The sequence below is a fragment of the Lepus europaeus genome, chromosome 10 (genome assembly GCF_033115175.1).
Source record: "Lepus europaeus isolate LE1 chromosome 10, mLepTim1.pri, whole genome shotgun sequence".
Taxonomy (NCBI): Eukaryota; Metazoa; Chordata; class Mammalia; order Lagomorpha; family Leporidae; genus Lepus; species Lepus europaeus.
The window spans coordinates 100,300,026-100,326,650 of record NC_084836.1 but is presented as its reverse complement, the minus strand read 5'-3'; the positions used below and the strand labels follow the sequence as shown (position 1 = coordinate 100,326,650).

The 26,625-nt window shown below is 50.7% G+C and overlaps 1 protein-coding gene across 1 annotated transcript; it reads right to left on the bottom strand.

Moving 5' to 3' along the window:
• On the bottom strand, nt 1–26,589 carry POFUT1 (protein O-fucosyltransferase 1). The gene is made up of 7 exons (XM_062204011.1): nt 26,439–26,589; nt 24,865–24,986; nt 18,600–18,782; nt 17,377–17,489; nt 8,234–8,426; nt 5,846–6,088; nt 1–3,553 (listed from the first exon to the last, which is right to left on the bottom strand). Exons 1-7 carry the CDS (start codon nt 26,569–26,571, stop codon nt 3,365–3,367), a joined length of 1,176 nt encoding a protein of 391 aa, XP_062059995.1. The 5' UTR covers nt 26,572–26,589; the 3' UTR covers nt 1–3,364.
• Nucleotides 26,590–26,625: the final 36 nt, after the last annotated feature.

The window sequence follows — 26,625 nt, the reverse complement described above, 5'->3', positions numbered from 1 at the left end:
AAAGGTTGACAGCTGTTGAAACTGTGAGTTCATTTTATTACTCAGGGTTTTTATGCATATTTGAATTTTCCCATAATAAAATGTTCTAAGTATTTGATATGACAAATATACTTCTGGGAATTTATCTTAATGAACATTTTAAATGAAAAGTCTTTACAAATAAAAATATTTTTCAAATAAAAATAGTAAAAAATGGGGCACACATTCAAATCTTTTCATAGGAAAATGATAAACTATGTAATACCCTTAGTGGAATTTTATATAATTAAAAGCATTTATTCAGGCTATGTACCAAGAGGAGAAACATGATACACTAGTAAGCAAAAAAAAAAAAAAGCATTCAATTTCAATTGTATATACTGCATGATTAAGACTATGTAAAAATTGATATCTTCTAAAGGGACCTGAAATGTGAAAATGATTTTTCCATACTCAGGACCTTCCCACAGCCCACCATGCTCCAGCACAGAGCCCTTGTCTCTTGGGAAAACAGGGACCAGGGTTCTAGCCCAGGGGGCACAGGAGGTAAGGGCCCCCCCACCCCGCCTCTCACCTGCACCCCAACACAGCCCCACACAGGCCTCTGCTCTCCCCCTTTCTCTCTTCAGCCACCACTCCGCAGGCCAGCTAAAGGGGTCCTTCAAAAACGCATGGCAGAATTCTCAGACTGACAAAGGCTTCCCATTCCTTCCCACTAGAAGCCAGGTGTGGACCTCGCTGGGCCTCCAGGCTGCCAGGCTGGGCCTCGCCCACCGTGACCCACCACGCTGTCCCCGGCCCTGCTCCTGCCACTCCACCCGCGCTGGCCTCCCCACTCTCCGAAGGCACACAGTGGCTACCCTCTCCCTCCTGGGAGAGGCCCTGCTCGGCTGCTTATCTGAAACAACACTGCTGCTCCACCTCCCAACAGCCTGCACTTTTCTTCCTAGCACTTATCAACACCTCCCAGGGCACACTTGTTTATTACGTCTTCCACTCTCTAGAATGCAAATATCTTGAGAACAGACTGTGTCTGATGCTCTGCTGCATCCCTACTGCCATGCACAGGGCCTGGCACATAGTAGGTGATTAATAAATGCCCGTTACATTAGAGAACATTGAACTAAATAACTATCCAAGGGGCTAAAAACCTTGGATGGGCTCCTATTTCTTAGGTGACCTCCACCTCCAGAAACCTGCAGCCACAGACTCACAGCAGGTATCCGGTGGAACTGGCTGACAACTTCCGGCTGAGACCTCCTTGGCACACACAATACGGAGGGCATTCTGTGGACCGGAGGCAGTTGAGCCCGGCAGCCAACAGGACTGGCTCTGGGAGGTCAGATCCTGGCTTAACGTTAACGTCAGCAGCAGGGTGGCCTCAGGAAAGTTATGGGAACTCTGAGAATTCACTTTTGCCTTGTGCAAAGAGCAGGATTGACGGCAGTTCCTGCTTCCCAGGAACTGACAACAGAATGCCCATGAAACAGTAAACTCAGTATGTGCACAGAGTAGGTGTGCAAGTTCACCAGCAGCCACACATGGGCTTTTGTCTCTTTCAAGTTTACAGTTGCATCTGTACAGACCACACACTTCAGTTGACTTGAGCCTTTCCACAACACGCCAGCTTTATCACCACTTTCTAGTGAGGACACAGGGCCAAGGCTACAGCGCCTGCCCACACAGCACAACCGAGTCTGATGGGAGTTCTGGTGCCCTTCTCGCAGAACCCAAGGTAGAACGATGGAAAAGCTGGTCCGCATGGCTTGGGTGGCCCAGTGGAGCCCCAGACTCTAGAGCGCAGACTTGGTAAGGGCATGAATGACATATGAAGTCAGAAATCAGATCAGCCAGCAGGCCACACACTAACGGCCTGATGCAGGCAGGCAGCACCTGGGCTCCCTGTCTGTGGCCCTTTCTCTTGATGGGGTTTCAGAGCAAGTCTGTGTAGACCAACTGTCTCTCGTAGTCCACCCAGGATTCTAACACTTCACTGGTCGACCAAGAGGGCAAATTAAAAAGCCCTTTCTGGAAGTTTCTCTGACTTAGGCAGCAGCTCATAGCAGCAAATGCCAAGGCTGACGTCTGAGATCCTTGATCCCCTGCAACCTCTGACCTCTGGCCCAGTCTACTCCTGTCAAAAAAGCATTTCCTCCCGAAGGCGATCAAGAGAGGAAGCCCTTGCATGGGGGTCTGGGCCAGGCTCAAACGAGGCTGTGCCGCCTCTCCAGGATCAAAGGCTGAGGGAGGTCACGTGGTGGAGAGGAGCTGCACAGGTGTCAGCTGTGGAATTTCAGAACCACAAGGCTGAGAACCCACAGGCTCTCAGGAGTCATGAATTGTTAGAGCTGCAGCACATGAGAGACAAACTCATGATTCATAACACACCTTATGCCTCATGGTGCTGGCTGAGAGGACATGGGATGGAAAGGGACAAAGGCTGCTTCCAAGCAAGGAACTGATGGCTCCTGGAGCTGGGGCAACTGCTGCATCATCAGAGGCTTAGCACACATGCGCTCCTTGGTGAATACGGGTGAGGGCTCCAGCTGCAGGCCAGAGGCTAGAGAACCTGGTAGCAGTATTCTACCAGCCACAGGCGTGGGGCAGGAGGTGCGAAGGGAAGGGGCCCTTGTAGAAGGGTCCTGCCAGGCCAGGAAGCCCCGGCTCACAGTGGTGCACTCCAGGGCCCTGACGGCAGGTGTGTGGCAGCCAGCAACCACAGAAAGGCTCTGAGAGGAATCCAAGGAGCAGAGCGGTCTGTCTTCATGGCATGTGCCCCCACAGGGAACGCGCTGTGCGGGTGGCGCTCAGCGGCTGTCGGAGCGCTGCACTGCACCATGACGGAGAACCAGCCTGGGAAGTAGGTGATGACAATGGCTCCCGCCAGGCAGTGGAGATCAGTCTCAGGGCCACCTAGGAAAATGGCCTGTAGACCCACCCAGTCCTGGCCTCTTCCACATTCAGTTAAGGTCACTTTTGGTACCAATATCAACAAACTTTGTTACTTTGCTGCTTTTTTAAAAAGAGGGAGAAATCTAGGGTAGTCATGACCTTGTATCAAAACTATAAAAATTGCTTCTCTGTATATTATATAAAAAAACTGCGAAAAAAGTTGGGCATTCCAGGCTGCTCAGAGCAGGGCAGACCAGAGAGGCTGAGCTGCTTTGCAGACGTGAGAAATGCCTGGGAGAACAGCAGTAAGCACAGAGGTGGGGAGATTCCTGGCTCTGAGGAACCCTGGGAGATGGGCCGGATTCCTCCAGGAAGGACCTGGCACTCTTCTCCGGCTCGGGGAGGCGAGAAGGAGCTCGCACCCTGGGAGCACCTCGGGCTGCCAGGCCTGGCCGGGGCTCCAGCTCAGACTGCAGACGTGTCCCCGCCAGGATCAGAATTCATCCCGCAGCAGGGGGGGCGTGTCCATGCCGAAGAAGGAGGACGGCCTCCCCTGCAGGTCCCGCTCTCGCTTCACGAAGGCAGTGAAGGAGGAGACACAGTTACCAATGAAGTGGTCAGCTTGGCCGAGGATGTACAGGTCGAGCTGGGCCACCTCGGGCTTCAGGCTCACTACCTTCACCTGCAAGAGGAAGGGCAGAGCTTATCAGCCCGGCTGGCCGCAGGCCAAGGGGGCGGCCCAGCCGGGCCTGCAGCCTCATGCTCCCAGTCTTTGCCTCCTGAGCTGGAGTCACAGACACCAAGGGAAGAGCAGGGAGGTTGGAGAGGTGGGTGCAGGTGTCTGTGAGAGATGGCGCCCACCCTGGCATCCAGCCTCAGCTCCGAACACACCGTTTGCACATGCATGGCTCCCTCTGGCTGGGAAGCCTTTTCTCCACCCATTAAAACCCCGACCGGGTTCTCTGGGCTCAGCTCATACTCTGCCTTTCTCAGAGTCCTAGTGTGATGGGCGTACCCCCACCAAACTGCAGATCAGACCAAACAGCACCTCACACATCCAGTTCTGCTGCCTGGAAGCCGCCCTCTCCCACGCCCCCCAACGCTGAGCCCAGCATCCTGTTCAATCTGTTCCCAAGATCACCCCCAGAGTGAACCCTTCTCTCAGGCAGCTGCCACCCCCTGGGCCTGGCGACCATCGTCTGTTGCCTGGCCAACTGTAACAGCCCCTCCACGGGGCTCACCACCTTACTCTCCTCACCACAGAGCGGCCAGGACCTTCCTGAGATCCCTGCCCCAGCCCGCCAAGCCCCCTCCTGCTCAATGCTAGGGCCCCACTGCCCTTCAGCCAGATGACGAGTCCAGAACCTGCTGAGCGAGGCTCTACCCAGGCGCCTCGCCTATCTGCCCCCACATCTCTGACGCTCTAGCCACACCACCCACCAGGCTCTTCCCCTCTCCTCCTCAGGACTGCACGTGCTGGTCCGTGTGGGTGCACCTCTCTCCCTGATTAACTCCTATCTGTCCTCCACATCTCAGCTCACGTGGGAAAGCCTCCCTGGCCCCTCAGTCAGGGCAGGGTCTTCTGACCTCGTGGTCTACTTGGAGCACACTCACTTCATGGTGCTCTGATTAACACTGGCTCCTGCACCTGACAGGGAACAGAGCTGTGTTGCTCTGCTCTCCACTGCTGGCCAGGACCAGCACAAAGCCTGCCGCAGTAGCATCGGTGAACGGACAAGGGAATGAAGTTCACTTGATGCTGCAGTTCTCTGCACCCACTCTCTCGTCCTGAGTCTCCTTGGAGGGCAGGACTACGTCTTATTCATGAATACCCCTGACTCAGCACTGGCTCAGCTTAATGGAGGAGCAAGGCTCAGTTCAGGAGGGAGGGGGGATCTGAGTCCATGGAGAAGAGGGTTGAAGAGGGGGAAGGGTAAGAAGATGGGCACAGGAACAGGAAATAGAAAATGGCAAGAAGTTCACCTTGTAACAAATGTATCAGCTCTAAAAACTTACAAAAAACTCCCTGGGACTCTCCAAATGCTTCAATTTAGTACATGGGGTGGGGGCTGGGGGGGGGCAGGCAGAGGTGGGGCTGAAAGTGCTTTGCTGTTCCACAGAGATTTCTGATATAACAAAAGCCAGTAGCTTGCTAAGTGGATTGCAGCAAAGAAACAGTACCAGTTAATCACGGCCAAAATCCCCCAAACAATCCCACCTGCACCCTGAAACTTAGCAGCTCTGTGTCATGCCCACTATAATTAGCTCTGGGACCTCCTGTGTAAATTCTATCCCTTCTTCTAACTTTGGTTTCCTAAACTATGAAATGCAGGACCCTGAGGCCCCCCAGCTCTGATTTTCTAACTGACTTGGTCTTTCCCCTACCAGCTGGAGCTTCCGCCTGTGTCTGGGGTGAAGACAGAGAGGAGCCACTCGACGGAACACCAGGGGCACCTCCGATGGCCGCCTCTTATGCACTGCCCAGCACTTCCTACTCCATTCATTCAACACAATCGTACTGAACGCCTTCTATTAATCCCCTCATTTTACTGATACGTAACTACTCACTGGCTCGTCTTCAAGGATGGCAGGCACTTGGCAAAGACATTCTACTCTTGTTTCGTGTATCAAACCTACTATTCACTGCTTCCTTACACATTTACTAAGCACAAAGGAGCCTTCCCTTACTTTGTTGACCACCTATTCCTACTGGTGATAAACTACCACCACTGAACAAGGAACTGCCCGAATTTTTCTACACCTGACCTTCACCCCGTCCTATGAGATAAGTACTGTTTTGTCCCATTTGACAGACAAGGGCACAGAAGCACAGAGAAGTCGATCCTTTTGTGAGGCTGCACAGTGGGCACAACCTATGTCCTCTGGCTCCACAGGGCTGCAGCAAGGGCAGGGCAACCACCAGGCATTTCCTTTCATTCCCTCCTCACCGCACTTGCACCTGGCCCAGGCATACCTTCCCTTTGAAGAGCTGCTGGATCTCGGGCACATAACTCTCAGAATCAGTGGCGATGTAGACTGACTGGGCGTTGAGCGCCCTCACCCAGAGCTTCACGGCTCTCCTGATTTCCTGGAGGTCGGGCAGGCACATGGTCATGGTGAGAGGGGCTGCTGCACTGCGGCTGTAGCCCACACACTGGGGAGAGGCCATGAAGTGCGAGCCCGCCGTCCCGTCCTTCAGCATGGCGCAGGCATTCTTCTGCCGGGAGAGGTGGGAGCACAGAATTAAAGACCAGCAGCTGCCCCGGAACCCCAGGTCAAGAATTGGGGAGTGGAAAAAGCCAGGCCAAGCAGGAGGAGTTCAAATACATTTTTTAGAAACACATCGAGGGAAGAGAGAAATGCATCAAAAACAGTAACAGTGGTTCTATCTGGGTGGTGGGTTATTGTTTGTGCAAAAAGGAAAAAAATTTCCTGGTCCTCCTGCATTATCTGGGACCTCCAGTAGAATTCTGAACAGTGTTGGTGGTACGAGGCAGGTTTATCTGATTCCTGGTTTCAGTGCGAACGCTTCGATAACTCCCCAAGGTACAATGTTTGCTGTGGGTTTCAGAGAGATAGGCTTTATCAAGTTAAGGTGGGCCAAGTCTATTCCTGGATGGTTATGTGTTTTTATCATGAATGGGTATTGACTTTTATTAAATGTTTTCTTATCCTCTATTGAGATGATCATATGATTTTTCTTCTTTGGGTGTTAATTTAGTGAATTTCATCACATTCCTGGGATTGATTTTATTTATTTGTGTTAGGTTTTCTTTAGTACATTATTACATTTTACTTGATAATATTTTACCTAGGATCTGTATACCTATGTTCACAACTGAGAAGGGGTTATAATTTTCTGCATTGACTTGCCCTGAGTTTGGTAAGAGTATTATTTACGTTAGCTATATTATAGCACTTTTATCTTTTTATGTTCTAGGAAAGTAAAGATGGGAATTATGTATTCTCTGAATGTTTGACTGAAACCACTCATAAAACATTCTAGTTCTTGCTTTTGCTTTCTGGAAGGGTACAGGGGTAGGGCCTAGTGGGTAAATGTGAGATTACCTTGTCAATAGACTACAAATGGATTTTAATCCAATTTCTATGTTTCAGTATTTTTCAGGTTTTCAACAAAGAGCATTCTAAAGTGTGTGTGTGTGTGTGTGTCTGTGTGTAAATTAAGGAACTGTTATTTTCACATGCAGGAAAATCTAAATTAGGTTTGTGCAAACGTAAGCAGGCCTCCACATTCTAGGAAGATGACGTCTTCATTTCTTGGAAGCCTCACCCAATCTTCATAGTTTGGTTTTCAACAAGGAATCCACTAGCTAAACACCTTGCTGGGACAGAGGGCTGCTGGGCTGTGCACCTCTCTCCAGCTGGCTGCCTGGCCTGGGGTCTGGCTTGACACCTCAGTTTATCCATCTGCAAACTGAGGATAAAAATGGCAGCTGGGGCTGGTGCTGTGGCGTAGCAGGTAAAAGCCACTGCCTGCAGTGCTGGCGTCCCATGTGGGCACCAGTTTGAGTCCTGGCTGCTCCACTTCAATCCAGTGCTCTGCTGTGGCCTGGGGAAGCAGTAGAAGATGGCCTAAGTCTGCATGAGAGACCCTGGTGAAACTCCTGGATCCTGATCGGCCCAGCTCTGGGTATTGTGGCCAACTGGGGAGCGAACTAGTGGATGGAAGACCTCTCTCTGCCTCTCCTTCTCTCTGTGTGTAACTCTAACTTTCAAATAAATAAATCTTTAAAAAAAAAAAAAGTGGCAGCTGCTGGGCTGGGCATTTAGTCTAGCAGTTAAGATACCAGTTAAAATGCTTACATCCCTAGACCTGTGCCTATGAAACACATGAAATCTGCTCTTTATATTAAGATAATAATAATAATAATAATAATAATAATAATAAGATGCTTGTATCCCCAGTGCCTAAGTTTCATTCCTGGCTCTGGCTCCTGACTCCAAATTCCTGGAGGAAGTGATGATGGTTCAAGTGGTTGGATTCCTGTCACCCACACAGGAGAATTGGATGGTGATTCCCAGCTCCCAGTTTTGGCCTGGTCTAGCATTGGCCATTGTGGGTATTTGGGGAGTGAACCAGTAGATGGGAGTTCTTTGTCTCTTTCTCTCTCTCTCTGCCTCCCCCCCCAAAAAAAAAAAAATTTTTTTTTAGGGAAAAAATAAGCAAGTGTCAAAATGGGAGCTGCCGGAAGCACTCTAGAGACACACTTCTGACATGTGTGGGATTATGGGACACAATTCTATGTAACTGGCCAAGTGAGATCTCTTTGCCCTGGTTGGCACGTGAGGCCCATCCCCACAGGCACACCCAAGTCAGCCAGCAAGAGGAGGGGGAAGTTACCCAGTCGGAGCCAATGCGCAGATGAATGCCCACGTACGGCCGGATGAGGTGGGCACGGATCTGAGCTTCTCCTGTCCTCACCATCTCGTCTGACCACACCATATACTTCTGGAGAGGCCTGTGTTCCTCCAGGACAGGGAACTGGGCCGGGGCTCCTGGCAGAGCAAGCACCGGATGTTCCTTTGGGGAAAATCTAGGCACGAGAAAGGAATGAGGGAAGTCAGACACAGGATGCACAGGCAGCCTGGCTGCCACCACCAGGGAATCAAAGATGGCATTGCACCATGTCCCAGAGACCCTGTGGAGGACCCCCCATAACATGCAAGAAGCACGAGAGGTTGTGAAATCCCAACGGGCTGATAAGAAACCGTGGGTGGTGGCAACAGGCACAGTGTGCAATACTGTCCCGCCACACGGCATTTATAGCCCTTTTTGCTTGTTTAACAATTAAAAATTTACAGTAGAGCATTCCAATCTGCTGGCTTCCAATCCGTGGTGCAGTCATTCACCCCTGGGTGGGGTGTCTGGGCCAAGCCCCTGCCCTTTTACCCACACGGCGGGACTGGGACGTGCAGCTGCTTACAGAGCCAACCGCTGGGTCACACTCACAGGGACTGTGTACACTGGATTAGATCATTCATTCAACATTTGTTGATTGCCCTCTCTATGCTAGGACCCAGGGAAGAACGAGACAGGCACAATGCTTGCCCTGTGGTGTGTAGCGGAGGTCCACAGATGCCCTTGCCACACCCTCCAGACTCTTCCTTCCCCTCTGTACACTGTGTATCGCAGCCGCCATATCTGTCTCAGGTGCTGGGCTCAGACCTCCACCGAGCCCAGCGCCGCGTCTGACATGCAGAAGAGCTCAGCAAATGCATGCTAACTGCCCGCAGAGCAAACCTGTGCTATCTCTCCGCTCAACTCAGATTCCACCCCAATGAAGCGAAACACCTTTGCTGTCCCGTGAACTTGCAAAGCATGTCCAAACTGCAGCTCTCTGCATGCTTCTCCCCTCCACCTGGAACACCTGCCTCTGCCCATCAAAATCCTTTTCTTAGATGTCTGAAATAGGCACAGCCACTCTGGAAAACTGTTTGGCAGGCAGTCTCATGCAAAACCAGACATGCAATTACCACATGACCCAGCACTGTACTTTTGGGCACCCATCCCAGAGGAATGGAAATTTATATCCACACACACACCTGTACAGAAATGTTTATGGCAGCTTTACTCAAAATGGCCTAGACCTGGAAACAAACCACATGTTGCTTCCCGAGAAAATGGTGCAACAACCCATGGCACATCCACAGCATGGAATACAACTGCAGTAAGGAAGAATAAAGGGGGTCGGCGCTATGGTGCAGCGGGTAAAGCCGCCGCCTGCAGTGCCGCCATCCCATATGGGTGCCGGTTCAAGTCCTGGCTACTCCACTTCCGATCCAGCTCCCTGCTATAACTATAGTCTGGGAAATCAGAAGATGGCCCAAGTCTTTGGACCCCTGCACCCACATGGGAGACCCAGAAGAAGCTCCTGGCTCCTGGTTTTGGATCGGCACAGCTCTGGCCGTTGTGGCCGATTAGAGAGTGAGCCAATGGATGGAAGACCTCTTTCTCCCTCTCCTCTCTCTGTGTAACTCTTTCAAATAAAAATAAAATCTTTAAAAAAAAAAAATAAAGCAGGTCCGGCACTGTGGCATAGTAAGCTAAGCCTCCGCCTATGGTGGCAGCATCCTATATAGGTGCCGGTTCAAATCCCAGCTGCTGCTCTACTTCTGATCCAGCTCTCTGCTTATGGCCTGGAAAAGCAGTGGAAGATGACTTGAGTGCTTGGGCCCCTGCACCAACGTGGGAGACCTGAAAGAAGCTCCTGGCTCCTGGCTTTGGTCTGGTTCTAGAACAGTCTGGTTCTAGCTGTTGTGGCCATTTGGAGAATGAACCAGTAGATGGAAGACCTTTCTCTCTGTCTGTAGCTCTCCCTCTCAAATAAATATCTTAAAAGGGTGGGGGGGATTGGAAAAAGATAGAAAGAGAAAGAGAAAAGAAAAAGAAAGAAAGAAAGAGAGAGAGGGAGGGAGGGAGGGAGGGAGGGATAAAGCAGGCAGGCACTCTGGTCTAGTGGCTGCAATGCCCTCGTCCCACACTAGAGTGCCTGGATTTGATGCCTGGCTCCAGTTCTTGACTTCAACATCCTGCTAATGTGGACCCTGGGAGTCAGTAGTGATGGCCCAAGTAACTGGGTTCACATTACCCATGTGGGAAACTGGATGGAATTCCTGGCTTCAGCTCGGCCCAGTCTCAGCCATTGTGGGCATCTGGGAAGTGAACCAGCAGATGCGAGCTCTCTGTTGTCTATCTCTCAAAAAAATACGTATTTTTTGTTTTACAGCTTTTAAAAAAAAAATTTATTATCAACACAGGCAACAACTTGGCTAGATCTAAAGGGAAGTACCCTAGTGGATTCCAAAAGGCTACACACTGTGTGATTCAAATTACCTAGCAACATTTTTTTTTTTTTTTTTGACAGGCAGAGTGGACAGTGAGAGAGAGAGAGACAGAGAGAAAGGTCTTCCTTTGCCGTTGGTTCACCCTCCAATGGCCACTGGCCGGCGCGCTGCGGCCGGTGCACCGCGCTGATCCGAAGGCAGGAGCCAGGTGCTTATCCTGGTCTCCCATAGGGTGCAGGGCCCAAGGACTTGGGCCATCCTCCACTGCACTCCTGGGCCATAGCAGAGAGCTAGCCTGGAAGAGGGGCAACCGGGACAGAATCCGGCGCCCCGACCGGGACTAGAACTCGGTGTGCCGGCGCCGCAAGGCGGAGGATTAGCCTGTTGAGCAATGGTGCTGGCCCTTAGCAACATTTTTTAAATGAAGAAAAAGAGAAGAGATTGGTGGTTGCTGGGGTTGGGGCTGGTGGGGGGGGGTGATAAACTGGCAGCATTGTCTTGGTGATGGAGCCCTTCAGGATCTCAACTGTGGTGCTGGACACATAGGCCTGCACCCGTGATAAAAAAAAGCACAGAACTGAACACAAGCACACGGTATAAGCAGAAGAGGAAATCTGAATAAGACAGGCAGATTGTATCAATGCCCATATCTTGGTGGTGATAGCGAATTATACTTTTGTAAAATGTTGCCATTGAGGGAAATCCGGTCGAGGGTAACTAGGATTTCTCTGAATTATTTCTTAAAACTTTCAAGTGAACCTCCAACAACCTCAATAAAACCTTCAAAGAACAATTATGAAAGATTTTAAACCACAAGGTAAATGCAGCAAATAATTCAACAATCCACAGACCCTTGACCCCAATTAGCAGGTACTAATACTTTGCTTTGTTTCTGGTTTTTAAAAAAACACACATGAATAACAGGTCCTCCTTTTTCCCTCTCATGTGCTCTTATGATGATTACCCCTGCATTATCTCCATAGATACTTGGCCTTTGTTTCCACAACTGCACTATCATTCTGCTGCTACCACCCCTACCTCAAAGGCTGGGTTTTTTCCTTTCTTAAGTTGTACATCATGTGCACAACATGATGACTTGATACACATGTCTATAGTTAAATGATTAGCACCGTCAAGCCAATTAATATGTCTATTTATAGGGCTGTTGACAGGATCCAAGGGATTAACACAAGCAAAGCATTTTAAACAGTGCTTGGCCTTCAGAAGGCTCTCAGGAAATTCTGGCTTCCATCACCACCATCACTCTCATCCTGCATGCAAATTAACTCAACTCTAGGTTTCAGAGATTCGGCCACGCTGATTGTGTGAGTGATGGAGTCATGCTGGCTTCTCCTGAACTCTTCCATTTCATATGAAAAAGGTGCAATTTACCTACCTACTGCTATCTTGCTAGATATGGAGGTTGTTCCAATCCTCCATACATACAACAGCGCTGCAACGGGCACGCCACTCATACTCCACACCCAACCCAACCTTTCGCTCAGCAGACCTCCCAAACGTTCAAGATCAGTCCCCACTCCCAAGTCCAGCTCCTTGGGGACGGCTCCCTGTCCCAGCACTCCTTTGCCACCCTTGGCACACTGATATATTCAACAGCCATCACCCCTGCTCTTGGCACTGCTCACCTGTGAGGCTGGGGACCACTGCAGACTGCTCACCACGATTCCCACCCACACTGTCCTAGCCTGGGCCAAGGAAACCAGAATCACGTGTTTCTACGGCTGGCTCCATGATGTTCATCTTGCAGCCTCTAATTTTCTGTTTACATGACACATGTGGGAAGTGTTGACTGAGCCTTATTATGTGGCAGTCAACGTTCCCATTGCTTGATTTGTACTAACTCACTTCATTGCCACAGGAGTCCTAGGAGGTAAGCATTGCTGCCACTCTCATCTCCCATGAGGAGACAGCTTACAGACGAGGCACAAAGAGGTTAAAGAACATGCCCAAGGTCACACAGCCAGGACCTGGCGGAGCTGGGACTTGAATGCAGGCATTCTGCTCTAGAACCTATGGTCGTAGCTACTGCACTTCACTCCCATCTCCCACCCTACCATGGAGCACCTCCAAAGTACAACCTGGTTTTCTGAGTCTCGGCCTCCTGCACAGGCCTTGACACACAGTCTGTACAATAAACAGTTTTAGAGTGAAGGGATGAGAGGGATTCGGGGTCCTCACCAGAACAACCGGATCAGGTTGTCAGAAGCGAGAGGGAGAAGAAATGAGAATCCTCTAAGCACCTGCCATGGGCCAGGCCCTCGGCTGATCCTTCAGATTCAACTTGCGGACTGGGAAAGGAAAGCAAGGCTCTCCTGGGCTCCGGGACAGCAGACACGCTAGCATGACACCAGGACCTATGCCTTTCCTGACCTCTTGGAAGAATTCCAGATTTGGAACATCTGTCTCTTCTACCCACATCTGGACCTACACACAGCTGTCCTGCTGGGGCATCAGTTCTGACCTAATAAACAGCAAGAGGCCAAGGCTGATTTAATCATGTGTTCCTAATGAGGCAGGATATGTTCTCTGGAAAGAAAGGGGGGAGAGGGACTTTGGTTGGAAGGAGAGTTTGTGCCCTGACTGTTCAGCCAGGACAAGCCCTTATCTTGATTGCTACGCAGCTAAGGAAGGCCTGGAGAATCCCTGGGGCTCTTTATCACAACATCCACACTGCTGAGACTCCCCAACAAACAAGGGTTTCTCTGTGCCCAGCAACCAGTTGTGCGGGACCAGCACAGAATACCATGCTGTGTGCAGAGGACCCAGGGCCACAGACAGACAGAGCCTTGCTCCTGCTGCTGAAAGTCTACCTTTCCCTCCAGCTCTGCATGGCTGGTTCCCCATCCTTCAGGCTGCAGGCTGCCAATCATGCCCTCCTCGGGAGGCTGCAGTCAGGGAGATGACAAGCCATGTGCTCAGATACTACAACCTTTATGCATGAGAATGGGTCAACGAAACAGCCCACAGCCTTCCAACACCAAGAGTGGTGAATGACAGCTCTGCTGGGGTACTCACAGAAATCACTTGGTGGGGGAACAAATATCGATTATCCCCCTTCTCCTAGAATCTTTTTTCTTTAAAGATTTAGTTGAAAGGCAGAGCTACAGAGACAAAAAGAGAAGTGGTGAGGAGAGAGAGAATCTTCCATCCACTGGTTCACTCCCCAAATGACCACTACAGACAGGGCTGGGCCAGACCAAAGCCAGGAACCAGGTACTCTATCTGGGTCTCACACATAGGACATGCAGGGGCCCAAGTACTTGGGCCATCATCCACTACTTTCCCAGATGCGTTAGCAGGAAGCTGGATTGGAAGCAGAGCAGCTGCAACTGCAATTGGCACTCCAACACGGGATGCTGGTGCCACAAGTGGAGGCTTAGCCTAATACGCCTCAACACTGGCTACAGGAAGTGCTTCTTAAATATGTGTTGAAGGAAGGAAGGCAGCTGCCCAAGGGTCCTACTCCCCCAGATTGCCTCGGGGGTCCACATCTTCCCTAACGGCCTCCTTTTCCCACAGATTCAGCTTCCTCAAATCCACCCACAATTCTTAGAACTCCATGAACTGGGGCTGGTGCTGTGGCATAGTGGGTAAAGCCGCCACCTGCAGTGCTGGCATCCCATATGGGCGCCGGTTTGAGTCCCGGCTGCTCCACTTCCGATCCAGCTCTCTGCTATGGCCTGGGAAAGCAGTAGAAGATGGCCCAAGTCCTTGGGCCCCTGCACTGCGTGGGAGACCCGGAGGAAGCTCCTGGCTCCTGCCTTCGGATTGGCTCAGCTCTGGCCATTGCAGCCATCTGAGGAGTGAATCAGCCGATGGAGGACCTCCCTCTCTCTCTCTCACTCTGCCTCTGACTCTGTAATTATGCCTTTCAAAAAATAAATAAATCTTTAAAAACAAAAAAAAGAATTCAATGAACAACACACACACACACACACACACACAAAAGACTATGGGGAGATGAACAAATGTTTGAGCAACGTCCCCAGCTGATTTTTCCATGCAGCACTGTCCCTTCCTTTTCTCACTAGGATTGTGTGCTTTTGCTGGCTTTTTGAAACTTGCATTAGGAGACTGCATTGGAGCTGGTGGCTTTTTTGTCCTCCTGACATACTGTCAGTAGGGTCCAGTCTCCATCTTCTGAGGGCAGGCTTGGCTTCTGGCAACAGCTCCAGGTCATCTAGAGGTGAAGAGGGAAAACCAAGCAGGTGATCCAACAGGACTATCCTCTCTGGGATCAACAACGATGGAGATTAGAATTTGCTTTGATTGAGTGTGCTCAGTAGCTCATAAACTAGCTCTACAAAGTCCCAGAAAGGAACCGGCAGTTCGTTAAAGGTACAGCTGTTCAATCTACGGTGGTTAAGAACAGGTGCTAGGAGCCAGTGCTGTGGAACAGTGGGCTACGCCTCTGCCTGTGGTGGCAGCAGCCCATATGGGTGCTGGTTCATGTCCCAGCTGCTCCTCTTCTAATTCAACTCTCTGCTTATGACCCGAGAAAGCAGTAGAAGACAGCCCAAGTGGGAGACCCAGAAGAAGCTCCCGGCTTCTGGCTTCAGCTTGGCTCAGCTCCAGCTGTTGCAGCCATTTGGGGAGTGAACTAGCAGATGGATACCTTTCTCTCTCTCTCTCTCTCTCTCTCTCTCTCTCTCTCTCTGTAACTCTATCTCTCAAATAAATAAATAAAATCTTAAAAAAAAAAAAAAAGAATAGGTGCTTTGGTGAGGAAGGGCTGGTATTATGGCACAGCAAGTTAAACTGGCACTTGCTCACAACATCAGCATCCCATATCAGAGTGCCAATTCAAGTCCCAGCTGCTCCGCTTCTGATCCAGCTCTCTGCTAATGCACCTGGGAAAGCAGTGGAGGATGACCCAAGTGCTTGGGCCTCTGCACCCACACTGGAGACCCAGATGGAGTTCCTAGCTCCTGGCTTTTGCCTGGCCCCAACCATTGCAGCCATTTGGGGAATGAACTTGTAAACTGAAGATCCCTCTTTGTGCCTCTCCCTCTATCTTTGTCACCATGCCTTTCAAACAAATAAAATAAATCTTAAAAAAAAAAAAAAAAAAAAAAGATTAGCTGTCTTGGGGGTGAGCATTTGGGACAGTGGATGAGACACCTCTGAGGATGCCCACATCCCACATCGGAGTAAGTCCTGGCTCTACTTCTGATTCCAGCTTCCTGCTAACGCACACCCTGGGAGACAGCAGGTGATGGCTCAAGTACCTGGGTTCCTGACTCCCACTTGGGAGACCCAGAATGAGTTCTAAGCTTCTGCCATTGGACTGGCCCAGCCAGTTGGCATCTGGGAAGTGACCCAGCAGATGGAAGATTTCTGTCTCTCTGTCTTTCAAGTAAAATGAAAAAGAACAGGTGCTTTGGAGTCCGACTTCCTGGATTCAAACCCAACTCTGCTAATTCCAGCTTCCAAACATTGGGTAAGCCACATCACTCCTCCCTACTTCCATTTTTTTGTGTGTAAAGCACAGATGACAACACCTATCTCTCAGACTCTCAGAAAAATTAAGTGAGTCAATACCTATAAAGGCTGAGAACAGTGTCTGGCACATATGAGCTCTTGTTATTAAAGATTTTCAGACAGATCCCAGCGGCTCACACAACAGCTCTGTGACCTTGGGCAACTGACCTAACCTCCCTCAGCTCAGTTTCTTCCTTGTAAAATGGAAACTGATAACAACACCCACTTGAGGAAATTTCGCAAGGGCTTAAATGAAGTATGTGAATAATAATAATAACAGCGACAACCACACTGCTTGGCTGCCATGCACCTTGTGGGCTGGGAGGAAGACACCAGGACTGCTCTTTCCATTAAACCATGGAGGAAAGCCAGGCCAGAGAGCTGGAGCGCTTCTTCAGTCTCCTGAGAAAGGCAGGGCGAGGTCGGGGCTCAGGACCACCTTCCTCCTGTGCTTGCTTCTCCACGTCAGTCTGCCTCTAGCTGCCAAGTGCCGAGAGCTGTGAGCATGCGTGAATTCGTGCTCCTCATGCCCCCGGCCCCAGCTCAAGCCCATGTTCTTCCCTGCCACACTCCAGCATCAAGGGCAAGTGTACCCTGTCAGTGATCACCATCACAAGTGGACGGTAGCTCCCTAAGACTTGGGCTGGGTCTTCCTTACTTCCATGTGTCACCTTTGGCCTCTGAGCAGTATGTCTCCCGCACGACAGAAGCTCCATAAATATTTCACAACCTGGGCCTATGACCTGCTAACCTATTTTTTTAATAGCTCCTACTGGAGCGTAGTTAATAAAGCAAAGCCCGTAATTAGCAGGATGACATCACTTCTCAGTCTGCACCTGAAGCTGTTCCTGAGCAGCCGCTTCCCTCCGCACCTTGCTAAGAGGGAGGTAACAAGGGAGTGATTCTCACGCCTGCAGGAGGAAAGCGACACTCATGTGACAGCACAATGTGCTTTTTATAACTTCCCTTATCAGCCGATAAACTCTTGCTCAACCTTGTGGCGGGTCAATGTCCCACCACGTCAGGCATTAAGACGGGGAACAGATCACACAGGATCCCAAGTTCATCAGACAGAGCGCCTGCACCTTTGGTCTCATCCATCAAGGTGGGGTAGTCGGGGAGAGGGCCAAGAGGGTACTGAATGCCCAGGAGCCCCAACCGCTGCCTCAGCCCAGAAGTGCCACCCCCTCCAAGTACCTCTGGATCCACTGTTCTTTGTAGGAGGCGCTGAAGGAAAGGCCTGCAAAAAGCTCGGACTTATTGAAACTCACGTGGAACTGATCCCAGAACGGGCCGAAGGGGTTTCCTTCCTGCAGAAAGACAGTGGAGGAAGGCTTACTCCAGGGAGCCAGAGGGATGGGGCGGAGGAACTGGAGGGGGGAATCAGACTCAGACCAAACCCTTTGACAGGGTAAGTCTGCTGGGCCCGGAGCGGCGTGGCTTCTCTGGTTTCCAGCAGGAGACCCTCCGTGTCTAAAGGCGTCTTTGCTCCTTAGTTGCCATGTCTCACTGACACCACAACACTGGCCGGGGAGGAGCAGACTCTGCATTTAGCACAAGCACTTGAGCTCCAGGAAACTTTCAAGACCAGCTACATCAGTGCCCTCGTCGTCAAGGCGGAAGCCAAAGTCGACGTAGGGTCAGGCCCTTGCTCAGCTCACACAGCATGGGAGGGCTGTAAGCCAAGCCTCCTCTCTGCACTTCATAGCTGTCCCAGCCACTCTCCCCGGACTTCAGCATAAGCACTGAAAGACTTGGTGGGAACTGCCTTATTCCCCAAAGTGCCAGAAACTTACACACTTCTATGAATAAAATACAACAGCTAAACAAAAACTGAAACAAATGACAACCAAAAAATTTAATAAAGGAGAAAAACAGAACAGCTCCTCATCTACTCACTGAGGGTCAGGAAAATATCTAAAAGAGTAGACGATGGTGCCAAATTACCTAGGGTTGAATGCTAGGTCCAATTCGTGTTTGCTGTGTGACCTTGGGCAAACACTGAGCTTCTCTGTGCCATACTCAGAGCCTTCTCTGTAGAATAGTGATATCAGTACTTTCCTCATGGAGCAGTCTGAGGATTAAATTAGTCAATATGCATACAGTTCTCAGTCTCAGTAAGTGCTAATAAGCTGTTTGTGCTACCATGACACCTGTGGCTCACCAGCACTCTCACACCTGGCCCTTATGACACCTGGTGACACGCAGAGCAGGCACTGGCATCTGTACTTTGTAGGTAGAAATAAAGGCTCAGAGAATCTAAGTCAGCCCAAGGTGACAGTCCAGAAATGCACTCACATCTCCGTCTTCCTACTCTAAGCCCTTGTGATGTCTCCCCTCACGTATTGCCGTCACATGGTCTTGGGGGCCCAGAGAACACGGGACAAAGCAGAAAGGACTCCCAGCCCCACAGGACCCACCTTCATGGGGCACGTTTTCTTATCTGGGCTTCGCTGGGCTGCAACCTCAAAGCAGTACGCAACCCGCTTCTCGGGGGGCCAGTGAGTGGGCGCCAGTTTCTCCATGAAGTCCTCCAGGCTGAGGACCCGATGGTAGGCCTGGAGGGGCTCCAGCTTGAAGTACTTCTGGTAGGACACATGGAGCTGCAGGAAGAGGAGGAAAGGAAGGGCAGAGATCCTGCTCCACGTTCCAGGGGCTGCCTCAGAGACAGCAAAATAGCCCACACTCCAGGACCCGGACAGCTCAGACCATTCAAAAACGGAAACCGTTTGTCAAGAGACACCAAAGTTGGGACAGAAACATAACGGGAGAACATGTCTGCAAACTATTGAACAAACAGTAACTGTGGCGTAGCAGGTTAAGCTGCTGCCTGCAGAGCAGACATCCCATATGGGCGCCGGTTCAAGTCCCAGCTGTTCCACTTCCGATCCAGCTCCCTGCTAATGTGCCTGGGAAAGCAGCAAAGAATGGCCCAAGTGCTTGGGCTCCTGCACCCGCATGGGAGGCCTAGAGGAAGTTCCTGGCTCTTAGTTTCAGATAGGCCCAGCTCTGGCCATTGCAGCCATTCGGGAGTGAATCAGCGGATAGATCTTCTCTCTCTTTCTCTCTGTGTCACTCTGCCTTTCAAATAAATAAATTTTAAAACAAAACAACACAAAAACTGCTGCTGTCTAATTAAAAAGACAAATGACACCAAGAGAAGAGACGGGCAATGGACGAGATGAATAGCTCACAGCAAAGGACCTCAAACAGCCAACCTGCTTGAAAGATGGACAGCCTCCTTGGGACCAGGAAAAAGGAAATCACCGCTTAACAGGCATCACTTTTCACCCGTGAGGCCAACAAAAAATTTACAAGCTTAACTCCAGCTGTTACAGAGGATGGGGTTAGGGGGAGACAGGTGCTCTCATACATGCCTGGTCAGAGACGCACACATGTGGGAGCAGCACTCTGGGATGTGATCTGTCAGTATCTTATAGAATGTCAAGTGCTGGTATCTGCTGCTGGTATCTGTTCTGGAGAAATTCCTGTACTTTGCACCAATAGATGGGTACAAGGCTCAATACCACACGGCAGTACAGGGTGCTTTAAAAGTTTGTGCAAAATAGAATGAAAAGGTAAGTTTATTTTGGTTCAATAAATTTTTCTTTAAGATTTTATTTATTTGAGAGGCAGAGTTACAGAGAGAGAGACAGACAGATGTTCCATCTACTGGTTCACTCCCCAGATGGCTGCAATGGCTGGCACTGGGCCAGGCTGAAGCCAGGAGCCAGAAACTCCATCTGAGTCTCCTACGTAGGTGGCAGGGGCCCAAGCACTTGTGCTATCTTTTGCTGCTTTCCTGTATCATTAGCAGAGAGCTGGATCAGAAGCAGAGCAGCAAGGCCTCTCATATGGAATGCTGGCACTGCAGGAGGCGCTTAACTTGCTGTCCCGTAACACCAGCCCCAGGTGCAACAAAATTTTGAAATCCATGAATAACTTTTTCATAATACACTTTTCCATGAACTCTTTGAAGACCCTGGAAGAAGTCAAACGGAATACATTAAAAGCTTGATAGTGGTTAGGGGACTAGGCTTGCCCCAGCAATGAAGTGAGATTTTATATTTTATCAACTTTTGTTTTATTAACAAAAAGAGAAGATGAAGCAAAGATGAGAAAATATTACCGATGATCACTCTCAGTGGTGGGTACTTGTATTCATCTCTATATTTCATATTTTAAAACAATTCTTAAAAGAGCACAAAATAGGCTGGTGCCGTGGCTCACTAGGCTAATCCTCCACCTGCAGCGCTGGCACTCCAGGTTCTAGTCCCAGCTGGGGCGTCGGATTCTGTCCCGGTTGCTCCTCTTCCAGTCCAGCTCTCTGCTGTGGCCCGGGAAGGCAGTGGAGGATGGCCCAAGTGCTTGGGCCCTGCACCTGCATGGGAGACCAGGAGGAAGCACCTGGCTCCTGGCTTCAGATCGCCATAGCGCGCCAGCTGTAGTGGCCATTTGGGGGGTGAACCAACGGAAAAGGAATACCTTTCTCTCTGTCTCTCTCTCTCACTGTCTAACTCTGCCTGTCCAAAAAAAAAAAAAAAAAAAAGCACAGAATAAAAGCTGGACTTTATTCTACAGGTCAGGGTTTCCCACGCATGTCCCACTCATCTGGGTAGACAAAGAGTTCTGCAATAAAAAGTCTCCAGGGTTAACCAGGCTGGGGAAAGGCTGTTTCAAGCTGATTTCTTTAATTTCTTGGGGCCTTTATGTGTGTGCTGTGTGAATGTGCAACTGTGCACTGTCAACCTATAAATTTGGGGGTATGGGAACCTAAGAATATAATTTTTCTAGCTAATTTAAATAATGCACCCTTCCTGCATGAGCTTTTGGCATGCCAATGAACAGACTTTGGGCATCTTTACTATTAGCAATGGGTGTTTTTAATGAAGGATTTTAAGCAGAAATTAGATGAGACTTGCCTTGTTTGAAAGATCACTTTGGTGGCAAAAAAGAGACTTATATTGATGTAAAATCAGAAGAGAGAGGAATTGGAAGGCCACAGCAAAGGTCCTTTTTATTTGTTCACATACACCTTGTTTTTTAAGATTTATTTATTTATTTATTTGAGAGGCAGAGTTATAGACAGAGAGAGGGAGAGACAGAGAGGGAGAGACAGAGAGGGGGGTCTTCTTTCTGCTGGTTCACTCCCCAAATGGCTGCAACAGCCAAAAATGGCCCAATCTGAACCCAGGAGTTTCTTCCGAGTCTCCCACGTGGGTGCAGGGGCCCAAGACTGAGCCATCTTCCACTGCTTTCCCAGGTCATAGCAGGGAGCTGGATCAGAGCAGAGGGGACTTGAACCAGCACCCATATGGGATCCAGCACTGCAGGCAGAGGCTTAGCCTCCTGCACCACAGTGCCAGTCTAACTTACACTTGCAACATGCATTTACAGGCACCTCCAACTTGTGCACACAAGCTGGGGAGCTATGGACAGGTAGAGGATGCAAAGCGTGGCAAAGCCAAGGGTTTGGGGGCTGAACGTGTGGGTGAAGGAAGGTATTTAGGATGACCTCTAGGTTCTGGGCTTGGTACCCAGCTGAAGGGACATGGAATAGGCTAAGGCTAGGAATACAGGCAGGGACACAGGTCGGAGGGGAAAGTGTCAAGCTCAGTTCTGGCTTTGTGAATTTGAGATATCTGTGGGACATACATTAGACTCAAGGGTCTAGGAGTCAGAAACCCAGGCCTGTGCTCAGAGGGAGTGTGGGCCTCAGATAGATTTGAGCAGTCATGGGGAAGAATGACAAGAGTCAACAGAAATTTATAGCACAGCAAGTGATGGCAATAATAGCAACTCATATTTATTGAGTGATGATTTAGTGCCAGGTGCCGCACTTATCATTTTACATGCAACTGCTCCTCTAATTCTCCCATCCCAGTACCAACCAGGCCTGACCCTGCTTAAGCTCCTCTAAGAGCTAGGAAAATAACCATCTCTAGTTTACTTATGAAGTCCAGGCAAACAGAACCGAGATGGCTCACAGAGGGCACAGAGCTAACAAGCAGAGAGAGGAGACACAGCAACATCTAAACAGTGGTGAAGAGAGGAGCCCCCATGAGAGTGCAAAGAGGATACGCTCCAGCTCAGGGCTGTGGCCGGCACAGGTGCTACTGTGGAAGCCTGGGGAGCAGAGAAGTTCAGGAAAGAGGGAAGCCACAGGCCAGGTGCCACTGGAAGGTCAGGGGAGATAAAGACTAAGAAATGATCCCTGGATTTAGCAATTCTGAGGTCCTCGATGACCTCAGCCAGAATGGCCACAGTTAGGGCCATAGAAAGCAAGAAATGAAGACTCAGAAAGACATTTGGCAATGGAGGCAAGGAGACAGATAGCAAGCTAGTTAGAGGGAGACAGATGGGCATTGCTAAAATAAAACTGAGTGCAGGGGCCAGCCTTGTGCCATAGCACTGCCTGCATTCCATATGGGCACTGGTTCATGTTCCAGCTGCTCCACTTTCCATATAGCTCCCTGTTAATGGGCCTGGGAAAGCAGCAGCAGACAGTCCAAGTGCTTGGGCTCCTGCCATCCCCGTGGGAGACCCCAGTGAAGCTCCTGGCTTCAGCCTGGCCCATTCCAGCCCTGGCCATCACAGCCAATTGGGGAGTAAACCAGCAGACAGAAGATCTCTCTCTCTCTCTCTCTCTCTATTTTGAATAAATAAATAAATCTTAAAAAAACAAAAAGATGAAAAAAAAAAAAAAGCCCAGAACACTGATGGCTGCCAGTGACTGAGCACTTCCTGTGACCCAGGCTCGCCACACTGATTCGCTCAGCTGATGCTAAGAGGAATACGACAACGTACAAAGCATTCAATATTCACCATGGGAGACAGGACAATTTATGTCAGCCCACTTCACGGATGAGCAAACTGTGACACAAAGAGGTCAAGTACCTGGCCCAGGCCACAAAACTACTAAGTGTTTAGGCTGAGCTCAGGCACTCTGGCTTCTAACCTCTGTTAACAACCTCTCTCAATACAGGCAGGCAAAGGAAAAACTAAAACCGATGCAGAGAAAAGACTGTTAAGAATGAAAACGTGGGGCTGGCGCAGTGCCATAATAGGCTAAGCCTCTGCATGCAGCGCCGGTATCCCGTATGGATGCCGGTTCATGTCCTGGGTGCTCCTCTTTTGACCAAGCTCTCCGCTTGTAGCCTGGGAAGGCAGCGGTAGACGGTCCAAGCGCCTGGGCCCCTGCACTCATGTGGGAGACCCAGAGGAAGCTTCTAGCTGCTAACTTTGGATAGACCCAGCTCCGGCCGTTGTGGCCATTTGGGGAGTAAACCAGCAGGTGGAAGACCTTTCTCTCTGTCTCTCCCTCTGTCTGTAACTCTGCCTCTCAAATAAATAAATAAAATCTAAAAAAGAAAATTAACTGTTTTGTACATATTAAGTATAATTTCTGATGTCTTTAAAAGTATTTGTTAATTAACGAAATACTGAGTTCCTATTGCCAGGCCCCTGGGAATACAATATGAATGAAGACGGACCCGGGATCCTTGGAAGATACAAAAAACCTCAAGGAATCAGAGGACGCTAAACATCACCATGCCAGCCCTCATGGGAAGAGGTGTCACTGGAGCCAGACTGCTGGGTTTGTGGGATTTTTTTTTTTTTTTAAGATTTATTTAAGGGGCCAGCCCTGTGGCGTAACAGGTAAAGGAACCACCTGCAGTGCTGACATCCCACACGGGCACTGGTTCGAGTCCTGGCTGCCCCACTTCCGATCCAGCTCTCTGCTATGGCCTAGGAAAGCAGTAGAAGAGGGCCCAAATCATTGGGCCCCTGCACCCACATGAGAGACCTGGAAGAAGTTCCTGGCTCCTGGCTTCGGATCAACACAGCTCTGGCCATAGCCATCAACTGGGGAGTGAACCAGTGCATGGAAGACCTCTCTCTGTCTCTCTGCCTCTGCCTCTCTCTAACTCTGCCTTTCAAATAAATAAATAAATCTTAAAAAAATTTATTTAAAAGGAAGTTGCAGAAAGAGAGGGAGAGACAAAGACAGAACTTATATGCGCTGGTTCAGTCTCCCAAATGGCTGGATGAGACCGAAGCCATGAACCTGGAACTCCAACCCAGTCTCCGACTTGGGTGGCAAGGGCCCAAGCACTTGGGCCATCTTCTGCCGCTTTCCTGGGTAGATTAGCAGGTAGCTGGCTCTGAAGTGGAGCAGCTGGGACTTGAACTGGCACTTACATGGGAGGCTGGCAATGCAGGCGGCAGCTTAACCCACTGTGCCACAATGCCTGCCCCTGGGTTTGTGGTCTTGAACATGTTATTAACTAACTTGTGCCTTAGTTTTTCCTTTGAAATCAATTATAGCTCCCATTGTGTGAGGATCAATGGAATGACTGAGACAAACAAGTCAGGACTGGAAGTAGAGGTTTCGGGTTGAAGCCACATGTTCTGGAATTAGACAGACAAGGACTTGAATTCCAGCATGTAGCATCCACACGCCGCGTGACCTTGGACGAGTTACCTAACCTCACAGGGATGTGACGGGGGTGGAGTCAGCCAATCCTCATACAGTGCTCACAACAGTGCAGGCACCCGAAGGTGCTGGATGAAGGACCGCCATTGTTATTCTAGAGAGAGTAGTTCTGGATGGGGGTAGGATGAGCTCAAGGGAGCTGGAGGTAGAGTCAGGGTCAGGCAGGGTGAACAGGGGGAAGTACTCACATTGGTGAAGGGAGGCTTGTGGTGTTGGTACTCAATCCAGGGGGGGACGGCCAAAGTGCGGTTCAGCAGCTTGGCAAATGCCAGGGAGCCCAAGAAGTGATCAGCCTGGTTCCCAAAGCGCCCTGGAAACGGTACATTGCGGGTGAGGTGAGGCCTGGGGCAGTGAGGGCGCTAACATGGAAGGCTCCTGCGTGTGGACCCACGGGTGGAGGAGGACCAGGACACTGACAGGGGACACGGCAGCATGAGAGCAAGTCTGGACTCCTGGCCGGATGCCCAAGGCCTTCCAGGCCCTGCTCTTTCTGCCTAGCCTCTTCTGATCCTTTGCTTTTCCCCAGTAGGCTCCACATCTCCTATGCTCGCCCCTGCCTTTGTTCTTTCTGCTCACTCAATAAGGAGTGCCCTGCACCTGCATCTCCACTCCCTGCACGAGGAGCACCCCCAGCGTCACTCACTCTGCCTTCAAGCTCCTCACTCCTCCTCAGAGGTCTTTCCGCAGTCCTGGCCTCCGTTCTGGCCATTTCCTCGGCCTGTGGATGCTCAGGAGAGAGGACCCTCGCTGATTTTGTTATCCCCAACATGGCATCCGTCCCTTCCACTGCGAATACTACTGAGAGGCTGCGAGGGGCCAGGCTCTCTGCTAAGGAATGAGCAGCAAGGACCAGGTCTCTGCCCTCAGGTATCCACCATCCAGCCGGGGAGACCCCCCCCAGCCCAATGACAGCAAATACATGTTGATCGCTGCCTGACATGAAAAGCTCTGGTGATGAGGCAGCCAGGGACCAGATCACTTGGGTGGAGGCCAGTGCAGTCCTTTCTGGTGACATTCAGCCTGGGCCCCATTGGATGGAAGGAGAGGTGGCCGGGTGTTCCAGGAAGGGGGAAGAGCACAAGGACCTCAGGGTGGGTGAGGGATGGAACAGAGGCAAGTCTGGCTTGTGGCCGCAGCGGCAGGACCTGGGAGAAGGGAGTTGTGGGGCTGGCCCACTGGGGTCAAACCACGCAGAGCCTAGACGGCCACGGCCAGGGCTCTGGAAGCTTTCGGAGGGCTGTAAGAAGGGACGGCTTTCACAGTAGTGACCCACCAGGCCATTCAAACTGCGCCCCTCAACTGGTCCCTAGAGTCTCCTTTACCTGTTTCCCCTAGCATTCATCATCTTCTAAGAAACCGATTAATTCCTTACTTTTTCCATCTTTTATTGTCTTCCTTCCCCAACTGAGAAGGGTTTATCTTATTCACCACCGCACTCCCAGCACGGACAGGAGGGCCCTAGAAGCCTGCCGCCAGCGTGGCCCGGTGACAACACGCCCGGGCCCGCTAAGCTCCAAACCCCGGACTCCAGGCTGACTTAGACCTTGGGCGAGTCGCACAGCCTCTCCGGTCTGTTTTCTCATCTGTCAAATGCAAGGCTGGCCACGGCGGCCCCGGGGCTCTCACACTTGGGCAGAAAGGGGAAGAGCAGGCTTGTTCCCGCTCTGGGCTTCTCCCCTGGACCTGTCACGGTGTCTCCGCGTGGCTTCTCCACTCCCAGCCTCAGTTTCTCCACTTGAGGAGAGGGCTCAGGAGGCCTTACCCATGCAGGGGCAGTAGAGCAGGTAACCGGCCGGGTCCCAGGAGCCCGCGGGCAGCCCGGGGAGCGGCAGAAGCAGCAGCAGCAGAGACACTCGCAGCGCCAGGGGCGGCAGTGCCCACGCGGCGGCGCCCATGTCGGCTCCGAGCCCGAGCGCGCAGCGCCGTGGAGGCGGGGAAGAAAGGTGGGG

Bases quoted from the DNA above. Each gene is read 5' to 3' on its own strand.
- POFUT1 (XM_062204011.1), bottom strand. From the start codon at position 26,571: ATGGGCGCCGCCGCGTGGGCACTGCCGCCCCTGGCGCTGCGAGTGTCT. The intron at 24,987-26,438 runs GTAAGGCCTCCT...TACCGTTTCCAG, and splicing joins GCTCTACTGCCCCTGCATGG to GGCGCTTTGGGAACCAGGCT. The intron at 8,427-17,376 runs GTACTTGGAGGG...TCTCGTGCCTAG, and splicing joins AAAGAACAGTGGATCCAGAG to ATTTTCCCCAAAGGAACATC.